Below are 22,493 nucleotides of genomic sequence, written 5' to 3'. Positions count from 1 at the left end.
ATAATACTGCCCATATGTACAAGAATATAACTACTGTAATACTGCCCATATGTACAAGAATATAACTACAATAATACTGCCTCCTATGTACAAGAATATAAATACAATAATACTGCCCCCTATGTACAAGAATATAACTACTATAATACTGCTCCCTATGTACAAGAATATAACTAGTATAATACTGCTCCCCATGTACAAGAATATAACTACTATAAGACTGCTCCCTATGTATAAGAATATAACTACTATAATACTGCCCCCTATGTACAAGAATATAACTACTATAAGACTGCCCCCTATGTACAAGAATATAACTACTATAATACTGCTCCCTATGTACAAGAATATAACTACTATAATACTGCTCCTATGTACAAGAATATAACTACTATAATACTGCCCCCTATGTACAAGAATATAACTATTATAATACTGCCCCCTATGTACAAGAATATATCTACTATAATACTGCCCCCTATGTACAAGAATACAACTACTATACTACCTCCTATGTACAAGAATATAACTACTATAATAATTTCCCTATGTACAAGAATATAACTACTACAATACTGCCCCCTATGTACAAGAATATAATTACTATAATACTGCCCCTATATACAAGAATATAACTACTATAATACTGCCTCTTATGTACAAGAATATAACTACTATAATACTGCCCCTATGTACAAGAATATAATTACTATAATACTGCCCCCTATATACAAGAATATAACTACTATAATACTGCCTCTTATGTACAAGAATATAACTACTATAATACTGCCCCCTATGTACAAGAATATAACTACTATAATACTGCTCCTATGTACAAGAATATAACTACTATAATACTGCCCCCTATGTACAAGAATATAACTACTATAATACTGCCCATATGTACAAGAATATAACTACTATAATACTGCTCCCTATGTACAAGAATATAACTACTATAATACTGCCCATATGTACAAGAATATAACTACTGTAATACTGCCCATATGTACAAGAATATAACTACAATAATACTGCCTCCTATGTACAAGAATATAAATACAATAATACTGCCCCCTATGTACAAGAATATAACTACTATAATACTGCTCCCTATGTACAAGAATATAACTATTATAATACTGCCCTCTATGTACAAGAATATAACTACTATAATACTGCCCCCTATGTACAAGAATATAACTACTATAATACTGCCCCCTATGTACAAGAATATAACTACTATAATACTGCCCGCTATGTACAAGAATATAACTACTATAACCCTGCCCTCTATGTACAAGAATATAACTACTATAATACTGCCCGCTATGTACAAGAATATAACTACTATAATACTGCCTCCTGTGTACAAGAATATAACTACTATAATACTGCCCCCTATGTACAAGAATATAACTACTATACTACTGCCCCTGATGTACAAGAATATAACTACTATAATACTGCCCTCTATGTACTAGAATATAACTACTATAATACTGTCTCCTGTGTACAAGAATATAACTACTATAATACTGCCTCCTGTGTACAAGAATATAACTACTATAATACTGCCCCCTATGTACAAGAATATAACTACTATACTACTGCCCCTGATGTACAAGAATATAACTACTATAATACTGCCCTCTATGTACAAGAATATAACTACTATAATACTGCCTCCTGTGTACAAGAATATAACTACTATAATACTGCCTCCTGTGTACAAGAATATAACTACTATAATACTGCCTCCTGTGTACAAGAATATAACTACTATAATACTGCTCCCGATGTCCAAGAATATAACTACTATAATACTGCTCCTATGTACAAGAATATAACTACTATAATACTGCCTCGTATGTACAGGAAATAACTACTATAATACTGCCTCCTGTGTACAAGAATATAACTACTATAATACTGCCTCCTGTGTACAAGAATATAACTACTATAATACTGCCTCCTGTGTACAAGAATATAACTACTATAATACTGCTCCCGATGTCCAAGAATATAACTACTATAATACTTCTTCTATGTACGCGATTATAACTACTATAATACTGCCCCCTATGTACAATAATATAACTACTATAATACTGCTCCCTATGTACAAGAATATAACTATTATAATACTGCCCCCTATGTACAAGAATATAACTACTATAATACTGCACCTATGTACAAGAATATAATTACTATAGTACTGCCCCCTATGTACAAGAATATAAATACTTTAATACGGCCCCCTATGTACAAGAATATAACCACTATAATACTGCCCCCTATGTACAAGAATATAACTACTATAATACTGCTCCCTATGTACAAGAATATAACTACTATAATACTGCTCCCTATATATAAGAGTATAACTAGTATAATACTGCTCCTATGTACAAGAATATAACTACTATAATAGTGCTCCTATGTACAAGAATATAACTACTATAATACTGCCGTCTATATACAAGAATATAACTACTATAATACTGCCCCTATGTACAAGAATATAACTACTATAATACTGCCCCCAATATACAAGAATATAACTACTATAATACCGCCCCTATATACAAGAATATAACTACTATAATACTGCCCCCTATGTACAAGAATATAACTACTATAATACTGCCCCCTATGTAGAAGAATAAAAACTACTATAATACTGCTCCCTATGTACAAGAGTATAACTAGTATAATACTGCCCCCCCCCCTATGTATAAGAATATAACTAGTATAATACTGCCCTCTATGTACAAGAATATAACTAGTATAATACTGCTCCCCATGTACAAGAATATAACTACTATAAGACTGCTCCCTATGTATAAGAATATAACTACTATAATACTGCCCCCTATGTACAAGAATATAACTACTATAAGACTGCCCCCTATGTACAAGAATATAACTACTATAATACTGCTCCCTATGTACAAGAATATAACTACTATAATACTGCTCCTATGTACAAGAATATAACTACTATAATACTGCCCCCTATGTACAAGAATATAACTATTATAATACTACCCCCTATGTACAAGAATATATCTACTATAATACTGCCCCCTATGTACAAGAATATAACTACTATACTACCTCCTATGTACAAGAATATAACTACTATAATAATTTTCCCTATGTACAAGAATATAACTACTACAATACTGCCCCCTATGTACAAGAATATAATTACTATAATACTGCCCCTATATACAAGAATATAACTACTATAATACTGCCTCTTATGTACAAGAATATAACTACTATAAAACTGCCCCTATGTACAAGAATATAATTACTATAATACTGCCCCCTATGTACAAGAATATAATTACTATAATACTGCCCCCTATATACAAGAATATAACTACTATAATACTGCCTCTTATGTACAAGAATATAACTACTATAATACTGCTCCTATGTACAAGAATATAACTACTATAATACTGCTCCTATGTACAATAATATAACTACTATAATACTGCCCACTATGTACAAGAATATAACTACTATAATACTGCCCATATGTACAAGAATATAACTACTATAATACTGCTCCCTATGTACAAGAATATAACTACTATAATACTGCCCATATGTACAAGAATATAACTACTGTAATACTGCCCATATGTACAAGAATATAACTACAATAATACTGCCTCCTATGTACAAGAATATAAATACAATAATACTGCCCCCTATGTACAAGAATATAACTACTATAATACTGCCCCCTATGTACAAGAATATAACTACTATAATACTGCCCCTATGTACAAGAATATAACTAGTATAATACTGCCCCCTATGTACAAGAATATAACTACTATAATACTGCCCTCTATGTACAAGAATATAACTACTATAATACTGCTCCCTATGTACAAGAATATAACTAGTATAATACTGCTCCCCATGTACAAGAATATAACTACTATAAGACTGCTCCCTATGTATAAGAATATAACTACTATAATACTGCCCCCTATGTACAAGAATATAACTACTATAAGACTGCCCCCTATGTACAAGAATATAACTACTATAATACTGCTCCCTATGTACAAGAATATAACTACTATAATACTGCTCCTATGTACAAGAATATAACTACTACAATACTGCCCCCTATGTACAAGAATATAACTATTATAATACTGCCCCCTATGTACAAGAATATATCTACTATAATACTGCCCCCTATGTACAAGAATATAACTACTATACTACCTCCTATGTACAAGAATATAACTACTATAATAATTTTCCCTATGTACAAGAATATAACTACTACAATACTGCCCCCTATGTACAAGAATATAATTACTATAATACTGCCCCTATATACAAGAATATAACTACTATAACACTGCCTCTTATGTACAAGAATATAACTACTATAATACTGCCCCTATGTACAAGAATATAATTACTATAATACTGCCCCCTATATACAAGAATATAACTACTATAATACTGCCTCTTATGTACAAGAATATAACTACTATAATACTGCCCCCTATGTACAAGAATATAACTACTATAATACTGCTCCTATGTACAATAATATAACTACTATAATACTGCCCCCTATGTACAAGAATATAACTACTATAATACTGCCCATATGTACAAGAATATAACTACTATAATACTGCTCCCTATGTACAAGAATATAACTACTATAATACTGCCCATATGTACAAGAATATAACTACTGTTATACTGCCCATATGTACAAGAATATAACTACAATAATACTGCCTCCTATGTACAAGAATATAAATACAATAATACTGCCCCCTATGTACAAGAATATAACTACTATAATACTGCTCCCTATGTACAAGAATATAACTATTATAATACTGCCCTCTATGTACAAGAATATAACTACTATAATACTGCCCCCTATGTACAAGAATATAACTACTATAATACTGCCCCCTATGTACAAGAATATAACTACTATAATACTGCCCGCTATGTACAAGAATATAACTACTATAACCCTGCCCTCTATGTACAAGAATATAACTACTATAATACTGCCCGCTATGTACAAGAATATAACTACTATAATACTGCCCCTGATGTACAAGAATATAACTACTATAATACTGCCCTCTATGTACAAGAATATAACTACTATAATACTGCCTCCTGTGTACAAGAATATAACTACTATAATACTGCCTCCTGTGTACAAGAATATAACTACTATAATACTGCCCCCTATGTACAAGAATATAACTACTATACTACTGCCCCTGATGTACAAGAATATAACTACTATAATACTGCCCTCTATGTACAAGAATATAACTACTATAATACTGCCTCCTGTGTACAAGAATATAACTACTATAATACTGCCTCCTGTGTACAAGAATATAACTACTATAATACTGCCTCCTGTGTACAAGAATATAACTACTATAATACTGCTCCCGATGTCCAAGAATATAACTACTATAATACTGCTCCTATGTACAAGAATATAACTACTATAATACTGCCTCGTATGTACAGGAAATAACTACTATAATACTGCCTCCTGTGTACAAGAATATAACTACTATAATACTGCCTCCTGTGTACAAGAATATAACTACTATAATACTGCCTCCTGTGTACAAGAATATAACTACTATAATACTGCTCCCGATGTCCAAGAATATAACTACTATAATACTTCTCCTATGTACAAGAATATAACTACTATAATACTGCTCAGTATGTACAAGAATATAACTACTATAACACTGCCCCCTATGTACAAGAATATAACTACTATAATACTGCCCCCTATGTACAAGAAAATAACTACTATAATACTGCTCATATGTACAAGAATATAACTACTATAATACTGCCCCCTATGTACAAGAAAATAACTACTATAATACTGCCCCCTATGTACAAGAAAATAACTACTATAATACTGCTCATATGTACAAGAATATAACTACTATAATTCTGCCCCCTATGTACAAGAATATAACTACTATAGTACTGCCTCCTATGTACAAGAATATAATTCCTATAATACTGCCCCCTATGTACAAGAATATACCTACTATAATACTGCTCCCTATGTACAAGAATATAACTACTATAATACTGCTCCCTATATACAAGAGTATCACTAGTATAATACTGCTCCTATGTACAAGAATATAACTACTATAATACTACTCCCTATATACAAGAGTATCACTAGTATAATACTGCTCCTATGTACAAGAATATAACTACTATAATACTGCACCTATGTACAAGAATATAACTACTATAGTACTGCCTCCTATGTACAAGAATATAATTACTATAATACTGCCCCCTATGTACAAAAATATAACTACTATAATACTGCTCCCTATATACAAGAGTATCACTAGTATAATACTGCTCCTATGTACAAGAATATAACTACTATAATACTGCCCTCTATGTACAAGAATATAACTACTATGATAATACTCCCTATGTAGAAAAATATAACTGCTATAATACTGCCCCCTATGTACAAGTATATAACTACTATAATACTGCCCCCTGTATACAAGAATATAACTAATATAATACTGCCCCCTGTATACAAGAATATAACTACTATAATACTGCCCCCTGTATACAAGAATATAACTACTATAATACTGCCCCCTATGTACAAGAATATAACTACTATAATACTGCCCCCTATGTACAAGAATATAACTACTATATTACTGCCCCCTATGTACAAGAATATAACCACTATAATACTGCCCCCTATGTACAATAATATAACTACTATAATACTGCTCCCTATGTACAAGAATATAACTATTATAATACTGCCCCCTATGTACAAGAATATAACTACTATAATACTGCACCTATGTACAAGAATATAATTACTATAGTACTGCCCCCTATGTACAAGAAAATAACTACTTTAATACAGCACCCTATATACAAGAATATAACCACTATAATACTGCCCCCTATGTACAAGAATATAACTACTATAATACTGCTCCCTATGTACAAGAATATAACTACTATAATACTGCTCCCTATATATAAGAGTATAACTAGTATAATACTGCTCCTATGTACAAGAATATAACTACTATAATAGTACTCCTATGTACAAGAATATAACTACTATAATACTGCCCCCTATGTACAAGGATATAACTACTATAATACTGCCCCCAATATACAAGAATATAACTACTATAATACTGCCCCTATATACAAGAATATAACTACTATAATAATTTTCCCTATGTACAAGAATATAACTACTACAATACTGCCCCCTATGTACAAGAATATAACTACTATAATAGTGCTCCTATGTACAAGAATATAACTATTATAATACTGCCCCCTATGTACAAGAATATATCTACTATAATACTGCCCCCTATGTACAAGAATATAACTACTATACTACCTCCTATGTACAAGAATATAACTACTATAATACTGCCCCCTATGTACAAGAATATAACTACTATACTACCTCCTATGTACAAGAATATAACTACTATAATAATTTTCCCTATGTACAAGAATATAACTACTATAATACTGCCCCTATGTACAAGAATATAATTACTATAATACTGCCCCCTATATACAAGAATATAACTACTATAATACTGCCTCTTATGTACAAGAATATAACTACTATAATACTGCCCCCTATGTACAAGAATATAACTACTATAATACTGCTCCTATGTACAATAATATAACTACTATAATACTGCCCCCTATGTACAATAATAAATAATAATAATCGTGGTATTTGTATAGCGCCAACTTATTCCGCAGCGCTTTCAGGTAATTATTACTTATTACCCCCCACCAAGCTGGGTTCTCATTTACAAGAATATAACTACTATAATACTGCCCATATGTACAAGAATATAACTACTATAATACTGCTCCCTATGTACAAGAATATAACTACTATAATACTGCCCATATGTACAAGAATATAACTACTGTAATACTGCCCATATGTACAAGAATATAACTACAATAATACTGCCTCCTATGTACAAGAATATAAATACAATAATACTGCCCCCTATGTACAAGAATATAACTACTATAATACTGCTCCCTATGTACAAGAATATGACTATTATAATACTGCCCTCTATGTACAAGAATATAACTACTATAATACTGCCCCCTATGTACAAGAATATAACTACTATAATACTGCCCCCTATGTACAAGAATATAACTACTATAATACTGCCCGCTATGTACAAGAATATAACTACTATAACCCTGCCCTCTATGTACAAGAATATAACTACTATAATACTGCCCGCTATGTACAAGAATATAACTACTATAATACTGCCTCCTGTGTACAAGAATATAACTACTATAATACTGCCCCCTATGTACAAGAATATAACTACTATACTACTGCCCCTGATGTACAAGAATATAACTACTATAATACTGCCCTCTATGTACAAGAATATAACTACTATAATACTGCCTCCTGTGTACAAGAAGATAACTACTATAATACTGCCCCCTATGTACAAGAATATAACTACTATACTACTGCCCCTGATGTACAAGAATATAACTACTATAATACTGCCCTCTATGTACAAGAATATAACTACTATAATACTGCCTCCTGTGTACAAGTATATAACTACTATAATACTGCCTCCTGTGTACAAGAATATAACTACTATAATACTGCCTCCTGTGTACAAGAATATAACTACTATAATACTGCTCCCGATGTCCAAGAATATAACTACTATAATACTGCTCCTATGTACAAGAATATAACTACTATAATACTGCCTCGTATGTACAGGAAATAACTACTATAATACTGCCTCCTGTGTACAAGAATATAACTACTATAATACTGCCTCCTGTGTACAAGAATATAACTACTATAATACTGCCTCCTGTGTACAAGAATATAACTACTATAATACTGCTCCCGATGTCCAAGAATATAACTACTATAATACTTCTTCTATGTACGCGAATATAACTACTATAATACTGCCCCCTATGTACAATAATATAACTACTATAATACTGCTCCCTATGTACAAGAATATAACTATTATAATACTGCCCCCTATGTACAAGAATATAACTACTATAATACTGCACCTATGTACAAGAATATAATTACTATAGTACTGCCCCCTATGTACAAGAATATAAATACTTTAATACGGCCCCCTATGTACAAGAATATAACCACTATAATACTGCCCCCTATGTACAAGAATATAACTACTATAATACTGCTCCCTATGTACAAGAATATAACTACTATAATACTGCTCCCTATATATAAGAGTATAACTAGTATAATACTGCTCCTATGTACAAGAATATAACTACTATAATAGTGCTCCTATGTACAAGAATATAACTACTATAATACTGCCGTCTATGTACAAGAATATAACTACTATAATACTGCCCCTATGTACAAGAATATAACTACTATAATACTGCCCCCAATATACAAGAATATAACTACTATAATACCGCCCCTATATACAAGAGTATAACTAGTATAATACTGCCCCCCCCTATGTATAAGAATATAACTAGTATAATACTGCCCTCTATGTACAAGAATATAACTAGTATAATACTGCTCCCCATGTACAAGAATATAACTACTATAAGACTGCTCCCTATGTATAAGAATATAACTACTATAATACTGCCCCCTATGTACAAGAATATAACTACTATAAGACTGCCCCCTATGTACAAGAATATAACTACTATAATACTGCTCCCTATGTACAAGAATATAACTACTATAATACTGCTCCTATGTACAAGAATATAACTACTATAATACTGCCCCCTATGTACAAGAATATAACTATTATAATACTGCCCCCTATGTACAAGAATATATCTACTATAATACTGCCCCCTATGTACAAGAATATAACTACTATACTACCTCCTATGTACAAGAATATAACTACTATAATAATTTTCCCTATGTACAAGAATATAACTACTACAATACTGCCCCCTATGTACAAGAATATAATTACTATAATACTGCCCCTATATACAAGAATATAACTACTATAATACTGCCTCTTATGTACAAGAATATAACTACTATAATACTGCCCCTATGTACAAGAATATAATTACTATAATACTGCCCCCTATGTACAAGAATATAATTACTATAATACTGCCCCCTATATACAAGAATATAACTACTATAATACTGCCTCTTATGTACAAGAATATAACTACTATAATACTGCTCCTATGTACAATAATATAACTACTATAATACTGCCCACTATGTACAAGAATATAACTACTATAATACTGCCCATATGTACAAGAATATAACTACTATAATACTGCTCCCTATGTACAAGAATATAACTACTATATAACTGCCCATATGTACAAGAATATAACTACTGTAATACTGCCCATATGTACAAGAATATAACTACTATAATACTGCCTCCTATGTACAAGAATATAAATACAATAATACTGCCCCCTATGTACAAGAATATAACTACTATAATACTGCTCCCTATGTACAAGAATATAACTAGTATAATACTGCTCCCCATGTACAAGAATATAACTACTATAAGACTGCTCCCTATGTATAAGAATATAACTACTATAATACTGCCCCCTATGTACAAGAATATAACTACTATAAGACTGCCCCCTATGTACAAGAATATAACTACTATAATACTGCTCCCTATGTACAAGAATATAACTACTATAAAACTGCTCCTATGTACAAGAATATAACTACTATAATACTGCCCCCTATGTACAAGAATATAACTATTATAATACTGCCCCCTATGTACAAGAATATATCTACTATAATACTGCCCCCTATGTACAAGAATATAACTACTATACTACCTCCTATGTACAAGAATATAACTACTATAATAATTTTCCCTATGTACAAGAATATAACTACTACAATACTGCCCCCTATGTACAAGAATATAATTACTATAATACTGCCCCTATATACAAGAATATAACTACTATAATACTGCCTCTTATGTACAAGAATATAACTACTATAATACTGCCCCTATGTACAAGAATATAATTACTATAATACTGCCCCCTATATACAAGAATATAACTACTATAATACTGCCTCTTATGTACAAGAATATAACTACTATAATACTGCCCCCTATGTACAAGAATATAACTACTATAATACTGCTCCTATGTACAATAATATAACTACTATAATACTGCCCCCTATGTACAAGAATATAACTACTATAATACTGCCCATATGTACAAGAATATAACTACTATAATACTGCTCCCTATGTACAAGAATATAACTACTATAATACTGCCCATATGTACAAGAATATAACTACTGTAATACTGCCCATATGTACAAGAATATAACTACAATAATACTGCCTCCTATGTACAAGAATATAAATACAATAATACTGCCCCCTATGTACAAGAATATAACTACTATAATACTGCTCCCTATGTACAAGAATATAACTATTATAATACTGCCCTCTATGTACAAGAATATAACTACTATAATACTGCCCCCTATGTACAAGAATATAACTACTATAATACTGCCCCCTATGTACAAGAATATAACTACTATAATACTGCCCGCTATGTACAAGAATATAACTACTATAACCCTGCCCTCTATGTACAAGAATATAACTACTATAATACTGCCCGCTATGTACAAGAATATAACTACTATAATACTGCCTCCTGTGTACAAGAATATAACTACTATAATACTGCCCCCTATGTACAAGAATAAAACTACTATACTACTGCCCCTGATGTACAAGAATATTACTACTATAATACTGCCCTCTATGTACAAGAATATAACTACTATAATACTGCCTCCTGTGTACAAGAATATAACTACTATAATACTGCCTCCTGTGTACAAGAATATAACTACTATAATACTGCCCCCTATGTACAAGAATATAACTACTATACTACTGCCCCTGATGTACAAGAATATAACTACTATAATACTGCCCTCTATGTACAAGAATATAACTACTATAATACTGCCTCCTGTGTACAAGAATATAACTACTATAATACTGCCTCCTGTGTACAAGAATATAACTACTATAATACTGCCTCCTGTGTACAAGAATATAACTACTATAATACTGCTCCCGATGTCCAAGAATATAACTACTATAATACTGCTCCTATGTACAAGAATATAACTACTATAATACTGCCTCGTATGTACAGGAAATAACTACTATAATACTGCCTCCTGTGTACAAGAATATAACTACTATAATACTGCCTCCTGTGTACAAGAATATAACTACTATAATACTGCCTCCTGTGTACAAGAATATAACTACTATAATACTGCCCCTATGTCCAAGAATATAACTACTATAATACTTCTCCCATGTACAAGAATATAACTACTATAATACTGCTCAGTATGTACAAGAATATAACTACTATAACACTGCCCCCTATGTACAAGAATATAACTACTATAATACTGCCCCCTATGTACAAGAAAATAACTACTATAATACTGCTCATATGTACAAGAATATAACTACTATAATACTGCCCCCTATGTACAAGAAAATAACTACTATAATACTGCCCCCTATGTACAAGAAAATAACTACTATAATACTGCTCATATGTACAAGAATATAACTACTATAATTCTGCCCCCTATGTACAAGAATATAACTACTATAATACTGTGCCTATGTACAAGAATATAACTACTATAATACTGCACCTATGTACAAGAATATAACTACTATAGTACTGCCTCCTATGTACAAGAATATAATTCCTATAATACTGCCCCCTATGTACAAGAATATACCTACTATAATACTGCTCCCTATGTACAAGAATATAACTACTATAATACTGCTCCCTATATACAAGAGTATCACTAGTATAATACTGCTCCTATGTACAAGAATATAACTACTATAATACTGCTCCCTATATACAAGAGTATCACTAGTATAATACTGCTCCTATGTACAAGAATATAACTACTATAATACTGCACCTATGTACAAGAATATAACTACTATAGTACTGCCTCCTATGTACAAGAATATAATTACTATAATACTGCCCCCTATGTACAAAAATATAACTACTATAATACTGCTCCCTATATACAAGAGTATCACTAGTATAATACTGCTCCTATGTACAAGAATATAACTACTATAATACTGCCCCCTATGTACAAGAATATAACTACTATGATAATACTCCCTATGTAGAAAAATATAACTGCTATAATACTGCCCCCTATGTACAAGTATATAACTACTATAATACTGCCCCCTGTATACAAGAATATAACTAATATAATACTGCCCCCTGTATACAAGAATATAACTACTATAATACTGCCCCCTGTATACAAGAATATAACTACTATAATACTGCCCCCTATGTACAAGAATATAACTACTATAATACTGCCCCCTATGTACAAGAATATAACTACTATATTACTGCCCCCTATGTACAAGAATATAACCACTATAATACTGCCCCCTATGTACAATAATATAACTACTATAATACTGCTCCCTATGTACAAGAATATAACTATTATAATACTGCCCCCTATGTACAAGAATATAACTACTATAATACTGCACCTATGTACAAGAATATAATTACTATAGTACTGCCCCCTATGTACAAGAATATAACTACTTTAATACGGCCCCCTATGTACAAGAATATAACCACTATAATACTGCCCCCTATGTACAAGAATATAACTACTATAATACTGCTCCCTATGTACAAGAATATAACTACTATAATACTGCTCCCTATATATAAGAGTATAACTAGTATAATACTGCTCCTATGTACAAGAATATAACTACTATAATAGTGCTCCTATGTACAAGAATATAACTACTATAATACTGCCCCCTATGTACAAGGATATAACTACTATAATACTGCCCCCAATATACAAGAATATAACTACTATAATACTGCCCCTATATACAAGAATATAACTACTATAATACTGCCCCCTATGTACAAGAATATAACTACTATAATACTGCCCCCTATGTAGAAAAATAAAAACTACTATAATACTGCTCCCTATGTACAAGAGTATAACTAGTATAATACTACCCCCCTATGTATAAGAATATAACTAGTATAATACTGCCCTCTATGTACAAGAATATAACTAGTATAATACTGCTCCCCATGTACAAGAATATAACTACTATAAGACTGCTCCCTATGTATAAGAATATAACTACTATAATACTGCCCCCTATGTACAAGAATATAACTACTATAATACTGCCCCCTATATACAAGAATATAACTACTATAATACTGCCTCTTATGTACAAGAATATAACTACTATAATACTGCCCCCTATGTACAAGAATATAACTACTATAATACTGCCTCCTATATACAAGAATATAACTACTATAATACTGCTCCTATGTACAAGAATATAACTACTATAATACTGCCCCCTATGTACAAGAATATAACCACTATAGTACTGCCCATATGTACAAGAATATAACTACTATAATACTGCTCCCTATGTACAAGAATATAACTACTATAATACTGCCCATATGTACAAGAATATAACTACTATAATACTGCCCTCTATGTACAGGAATATAACTACAATAATACTGCCTCCAATGTACAAGAATATAACTACAATAATACTGCCCCCTATGTACAAGAATATAACTACTATAATACTGCTCCCTATGTACAAGAATATAACTATTATAATACTGCCCCCTATGTACAAGAATATATCTACTATAATACTGCCCCCTATGTACAAGAATATAACTACTATAATACTGCCCCCTATGTACAAGAATATAACTATAATACTGCCCCCTATGTACAAGAATATAATTACTATAGTACTGCCCCCTATGTACAAGAATATAACTACTTTAATACTGCCCCCTATGTACAAGAATATAACTACTATAATACTGCCCCCTATGTACAAGAATATAACTACTATAATACTGCTCCTATGTACAAGAATATAACTACTATAATAGAGCTCCTATGTAGAAGAATATAACTACTATAATACTGCCCCCTATGTACAGGAATATAACTACAATAATACTGCCTCCTATGTACAAGAATATAACTACAATAATACTGCCCCCTATGTACAAGAATATAACTACAATAATACTGCCCTCTATGTACAAGAATATAACTACTATAATACTGCCCACCTATGTAGAAGAATAAAAACTACTATAATACTGCCTCCTATGTACAAGAGTATAACTAGTATACTACTGCCCCACCTATGTATAAGAATATAACTAGTATAATACTGCCCCCTATGTACAAGAATATAACTACTATAATACTGCCTCCTATGTACAAGAATATAACTACAATAATACTGCCTCCTATGTACAAGAATATAACTACAATAATACTGCCCTCTATGTACAAGAATATAACTACTATAATACTGCCCACCTATGTAGAAGAATAAAAACTACTATAATACTGCCTCCTATGTACAAGAGTATAACTAGTATACTACTGCCCCACCTATGTATAAGAATATAACTAGTATAATACTGCCCCCTATGTACAAGAATATAACTACTATAATACTGCCCCCTATGTACAAGAATATAACTACTATAATACTGCCTCCTATGTACAAGAATATAACTACTATAATACTGCCCCCTATGTACAAGAATATAACTACTATAATACTGCCCCCTATGTACAAGAATATAACTACTATAATACTGCCTCCTATGTACAAGAATATAACTACTATAATACTGCTCCCTATGTACAAGAATATAACTACTATAATACTGCCCCCTATGTACAAGAATATAACTACTATAATACTGCCCCCTATGTACAAGAATATAACTACTATAATACTGCCCCCTATGTACAAGAATATACCTACTATAATACTGCTACCATATACAAGGATATAACTATTATAATACTGCCCCCTATGTTCCAGAAGTGGTTATGTACAGTATTCCCTGTGCTGACTCCCTCGGAGCGCTGCTACCATGCAGAGCAGGTCAGATGTGTTTTATGGATTCCTGCAGCAATGTGTTAATGTGTTTAGTTCGCTCTCGGTGCCATCTGTACGGTATTTGGTGACCTCAGCCGCCTGCTCCCCAGAAGTGCAGCAGATGGCCGCTCAGTCACTGGAGGAGAAGTATAAGTGGCTGCGATGGAAACCTCCAAAAAATAAAGCCGTTTTCCTTCCCTGTAAATTATTTTGCATCTTAATTTATTCCAAACAGACAACAAGCTGCCTTCAGATTGGCATACGGAGGCACACAGCGCCATCCCAGCGCCCGCAGCCTAAAACACAAGGTCATTGAAATTCAGAACATTGAAGTGTGAATATGGTCTGTTTTTGCAGCCGCGGCTTAAAGGGATATTCATGCCTTATTTTGCAGGACTTGTATAGGAAGGGAAGAGCTTTAGCTTATCAGTGCAAGATTAAAGGGATTGTCCAACTGTCAGCTAGCCTCAGGGTTTGGCTGTCTGTAGTAGATCTGCAGGGGTTCTGCTGCCCGGGACCCCCAGCGATCAGCTGGTGACCAGAACTGACTACCCTCCATTCCCGCTGCAGTGGCCGGGCTTGGTATTACATTCCAGTGAACGGCGCTGCTGCAGGAATGGAGGGTCTGTTTCCTACTGTAATCGGCTTTGGTTAGTAGTGCACTGGGTCGGCAAACCGCTTGTTGCCCGGAGTCCTGCGCAGTGAGCCCAGGGTGCCCAAGGCTCTTTGCTGCCAGAGGCAAAGTGTGAAATGGTGCCCCTAACCCCCTCTGCCCACCACAAAAGAGAAAAAAGTAATTGTACAGGCATTGAGAGTCCCAATAGACAAGAAAGCCAACAGATACTTGTATCATCGAGGCTTGTCTCAAGTGACCGAGCATTAATGACCCCCAATAGTGTCGCCCCCTAGTGGCTGCAGTATGAATAGTGACCCCCCCCTGCTGGCTCCACTAGTAACTGCGACCCCTTTAGTGGTAGCAGAGAAGCCGCGTTCTGTAATCTACGGGTTTATATGTTTTGGTGCATCAGGTTTGAGTACAAAGCGTGTTAAATGGCGCCCGGAGTCGCAGTGAGACAGGGGCAGACAGGAGAGACAGGGGCAGACAGGAGAGACAGGGGCAGACAGGAGAGACAGCAAGACAGGGGCAGACAGAAGAGACGGGCAGACAGGAGAGACAGGGGCAGACAGGAGAGACAGGGGCAGACAGGAGAGACAGGGGCAGACAGGAGAGACAGGGGCAGACAGGGGCAGACAGGAGAGACAGGGGCAGACAGGGGCAAACAGGCGAGACAGGGGCAGACAGGAGAGACAGGGGCAGACAGGAGAGACAGGGGCAGACAGGGGCAAACAGGCGAGACAGGGGCAAACAGGCGAGACAGGGGCAGACAGGAGAGACAGGGGCAGACAGGAGAGACAGGGGCAGACAGGGGCAGACAGGAGAGACAGGGGCAGACAGGAGAGACAGGGGCAGACAGGGGCAGACAGGAGAGACAGGGGCAGACAGGGGCAAACAGGCGAGACAGGGGCAGACAGGAGAGACAGGGGCAGACAGGAGAGACAGGGGCAGACAGGGGCAAACAGGCGAGACAGGGGCAGACAGGAGAGACAGGGGCAGACAGGGGCAGACAGGAGAGACAGGAGAGACAGGGGCAGACAGGGGCAGACAGGAGAGACAGGGGCAGACAGGAGAGACAGGGGCAGACAGGAGAGACAGGGGCAAACAGGAGAGACAGGGGCAGACAGGAGAGACAGGAGAGACAGGTGCAGACAGGAGAGACAGGTGCAGACAGGAGAGACAGGGGCAGACAGGAGAGACAGGGGCAGACAGGGGCAGACAGGAGAGACAGGTGCAGACAGGGGCAAACCGGCGAGACAGGGGCAGACAGGAGAGACAGGGGCAGACAGGAGAGACAGGGGCAGACAGGGGCAAACAGGCGAGACAGGGGCAGACAGGAGAGACAGGGGCAGACAGGAGAGACAGGGGCAGACAGGGGCAGACAGGAGAGACAGGGGCAGACAGGTGAGACAGGGGCAGACAGGAGCAAACAGGCGAGACAGGGGCACACAGAAGAGTCAGGGGCAGACAGAAGAGACAAGAGAGACAGGGGCAGACAGGCGAGACAGGCAAGACAGGGGCAGACAGAAGAAACAGGGGCAGACAGGAGAGACAGGGGCGAGACAGGAGAGACAGGGTAAATAGGGGCAGACAGACGAGACAGGGGCAGACAGGGCAAACACGGCAGGCAGGAGAGACAGGGGCAGACAGGCGAGACAGGGGCAAACAGGAGAGACAGGGGCAGACAGGAGAGACAGGGGCAGACAGAAGAGTCAGGGGCAGACAGAAGAGACAGGGGCAGACAGAAGAGACAGGGGCAGACAGGCGAGACAGGGGCAGACAGAAGAGTCAGGGGCAGACAGAAGAGACAGGGGCAGACAGGCGAGACAGGCAAGACAGGGGCAGACAGAAGAGACAGGGGCAGACAGGAGAGACAGGGGCAGACAGGGGCGAGACAGGAGAGACAGAGGCAGACAGGGGCGAGACAGGAGAGACAGGGTAAATAGGGGCAGACAGACGAGACAGGGGCAGACAGGGCAAACACGGCAAGCAGGAGAGACAGGGGCAGACAGGTGAGACAGGGGCAGACAGGAGAGACAGGGGCAGACAGGCGAGACAGGGGCAGACAGGGGCAGACAGGCGAGTCAGGGGCAGACAGGAGAGACAGGGGCAGACAGGAGAGACAGGGGCAGAGAGGAGAGACAGGGGCAGACAGGAGAGACAGGGGCAGACAGGAGAGACAGGGGCAGACAGGAGAGACAGGAGAGACAGAAGAGACCGGAGAGACAGGCAAGACAGGGGCAGACAGGAGAGACAGGGGCAGACAGGCGAGACAGGGGCAGACAGGAGAGACAGGGGCAGACAGGAGAGACAGAAGAGACCGGAGAGACAGGCAAGACAGGGGCAGACAGGAGAGACAGGGGCAGACAGGCGAGACAGGGGCAGACAGGAGAGACAGGAGAGACGGGCAGACAGGCGAGACAGGGGCAGACAGAAGAGTCAGGGGCAGACAGAAGAGTCAGGGGCAGACAGGAGAGACCGGGGCAGACAGGAGAGACCGGGGCAGACAGGGGCAGACAAGGGCAGACAGGGGCAGACAAGGGCAGACAAGGGCAGACAGGGGCAGACAGGGGCAGACAGGGGCAGACAAGGGCAGACAAGGGCAGACAGGGGCAGACAGGGGCAGACAGAAGAGTCAGGGGCAGACAGGAGAGACAGGGGCAGACAGGAGAGACAGGGGCAGACAGGAGAGACAGGGGCAGACAGGAGCAGACAGGGGCAGACAGGAGAGACAGGGGCAGACAGGAGAGACAGGGGCAGACAGGAGAGACAGGGGCAGACAGGAGAGACAGGGGCAGACAGAAGAGTCAGGGGCAGACAGGAGAGACAGGGGCAGACAGAAGAGTCAGTGGCAGACAGGAGAGACAGGGGCAGACAGGAGAGACAGGGGCAGACAGGAGAGACAGGTGCAGACAGGGGCAAACCGGCGAGACAGGGGCAGACAGGAGAGACAGGGGCAGACAGGAGAGACAGGGGCAGACAGGGGCAAACAGGCGAGACAGGGGCAGACAGGAGAGACAGGGGCAGACAGGAGAGACAGGGGCAGACAGGTGAGACAGGGGCAGACAGGAGCAAACAGGCGAGACAGGGGCAGACAGAAGAGTCAGGGGCAGACAGAAGAGACAACAGAGACAGGGGCAGACAGGCGAGACAGGCAAGACAGGGGCAGACAGAAGAAACAGGGGCAGACAGGAGAGACAGGGGCGAGACAGGAGAGACAGGGTAAATAGGGGCAGACAGACGAGACAGGGGCAGACAGGGCAAACACGGCAGGCAGGAGAGACAGGGGCAGACAGGCGAGACAGGGGCAGACAGGAGAGACAGGGGCAGACAGGAGAGACAGGGGCAGACAGAAGAGTCAGGGGCAGACAGAAGAGACAGGGGCAGACAGAAGAGACAGGGGCAGACAGGAGAGACAGGGGCAGACAGGAGAGTCAGTGGCAGACAGGAGAGACAGTGGCAGACAGGAGAGACAGGGGCAGACAGGGGCAGACAAGGGCAGACAGGGGCAGACAGGAGAGACAGGAGAGACAGGGGCAGACAGGGGCAGACAGGAGCAGACAGGGGCAGACAGGAGAGACAGGTGCAGACAGGAGAGACAGGGGCGGACAGGGGCAGACAGGCGAGACAGGGGCAGACAGGGGCAGACAGGAGAGACAGGGGCAGACAGGGGCAGACAGGAGAGACAGGGGCGGACAGGGGCAGACAGGAGAGACAGGGACGAGACAGGAGAGACAGGGACGAGACAGGAGAGACAGGGGCGGACAGGGGTGGACGGGGCAGACAGGAGAGACAGGGGCGAGACAGGGGCAGACAGGGGCAGACAGACGAGACAGGGCAGCTGCGATTGTTTTCCACTCCACATCGCATGAGTGAAAACATCAGGAACAGGAGGCCCCTTAGGTAAACTTCAGAAGGGTGAGATCAGCCGTGATTCGCACCCGGATGTCGCCCTCGCCATCTACATGAAAGCTTCAGGGATGGGAAGCGTTTTCATGGGGAGACAGCCTCCCATCGCCTTGGGGATGCAGGGACCTTCCGGCTGTCGCAGCCGCAGTGGAGGAGCGCCGGGTTCTCCCATTCAATGGGGCTGCGATGCGAGATCATGCAGCCAGATAGGACTGTTTCCCTGCATCACATCGCGCCGCCGTGCAGCAGAGCATCGCTCATGTCTGACCTCTTCAACAGAATGGCGATCTTGTTGGCACAATTGGTTCTCTCAGCTGTGTGACAGTGAAGTCCGCGCAGAATACACCGATAGACTAAAATCGGCGCCAGAGTGGGATTCTGCATTTGCGTCTCTCTGTACATACTCCGCCCGTCTGAAGGCGCGCTGACGGAGCTGACAAGTGGGCGGCGCTGCTTATATGTGCTGTTGGTTTTTCTGCAGCTACTAGAAGAAGAGCGATTCCAAGACATTGAAAAGATCAAGACGATCGGAAGCACCTACATGGCGGTATCGGGGCTGTCTCCGGAGAAGCAGGTAGGTTGGCCGTCGTCCTGAGGGTGGTGGCCGCGCCTGTTCTGTACCGCAGTGTGGGACATTAACCCTACAGGTGCCGTCACTGCACAACAGGAAGCCTCAGTCCCTAATGCAATAAAAAAGAGATCAGGCGGCAGATTTTAGGTGCTAAAGATTTGACAAAGACCCGGCTACTTGGGGTCGAAACGTCGCCGTCTTATGACTATGAGGTGATGTGAGATATGGGATGCATCTTCAGCACCTACAATCGGCTGCCTGATCTCTTTATTATTTGGACTGGGATGTGGATTCAATCCCCTCTGGGGCGGGCTGGACAATCCCTCTGGGGCGGGCTGGACAATCCCATATGGGGCGGGCTGGACAATCCCCTCTGGGGCGGGCTGGACAATCCCATATGGGCCGTGCTGAGGGCTGCTGGCTTCTTCTACTATCTCATTGTTACCCTAATGCAATAAAGTCTTCAGCGGGCCCCGCTATACTGTGCCGTGTAGGTCACACACCGGACTAGAGGGCCACACCGGACTACAGGACGCAGCCAGGCAATAGGGCCACACCTGACTATAGGGCCACACCGGACTACAGGACGCAGCCAGGCAAGAGGGCCACACCTGACTATAAGGCCACACCGGACTACAGGACGCAGCCAGGCAATAGGGCCACACCTGACTATAGGGCCACACCGGACTACAGGACGCAGCCAGGCAATAGGGCCACACCTGACTATAGGGCCACACCGGACTACAGGACGCAGCCAGGCAAGAGGGCCACACCTGACTATAAGGCCACACCGGACTACAGGACGCAGCCAGGCAATAGGGCCACACCTGACCATAGGGCCACACCGGACTACAGGACGCAGCCAGGCAATAGGGCCACACCTGACTACAGGACGCAGCCAGGCAATAGGGCCACACCTGACTAGAGGGCCACACCTGACTGCAGGACGCAGCCAGGCAATAGGGCCACACCTGACTATAGGGCCACACCGGACTACAGGACGCAGCCAGGCAATAGGGCCACACCTGACTACAGGACGCAGCCAGGCAATAGGGCCACACCTGACTACAGGACGCAGCCAGGCAATAGGGCCACACCTGACTACAGGACGCAGCCAGGCAATAGGGCCACACCTGACTATAGGGCCACACCGGACTACAGGACGCAGCCAGGCAATAGGGCC

At 39.3% G+C, this 22,493-nt stretch overlaps 1 protein-coding gene across 1 annotated transcript in view; it reads left to right on the top strand.

Moving 5' to 3' along the window:
- The window catches only part of ADCY8 (adenylate cyclase 8), a 488,216-nt gene that overhangs the window by 437,252 nt on the left and 28,471 nt on the right, over positions 1-22,493 (top strand). Inside the window, exon 16 of the mRNA XM_066578800.1 lies at positions 21,221-21,313. Within this exon, the coding sequence (XP_066434897.1) occupies positions 21,221-21,313 (93 nt within the window). The remainder of the gene's footprint in view (positions 1-21,220; positions 21,314-22,493) is intronic.

This window comes from Eleutherodactylus coqui, chromosome 9 (assembly GCF_035609145.1).
Source record: "Eleutherodactylus coqui strain aEleCoq1 chromosome 9, aEleCoq1.hap1, whole genome shotgun sequence".
Classification (NCBI taxonomy): Eukaryota; Metazoa; Chordata; class Amphibia; order Anura; family Eleutherodactylidae; genus Eleutherodactylus; species Eleutherodactylus coqui.
The sequence above is the reverse complement of the archived record's forward strand: the minus strand, read 5'-3'. Positions and strand labels throughout refer to the sequence as shown.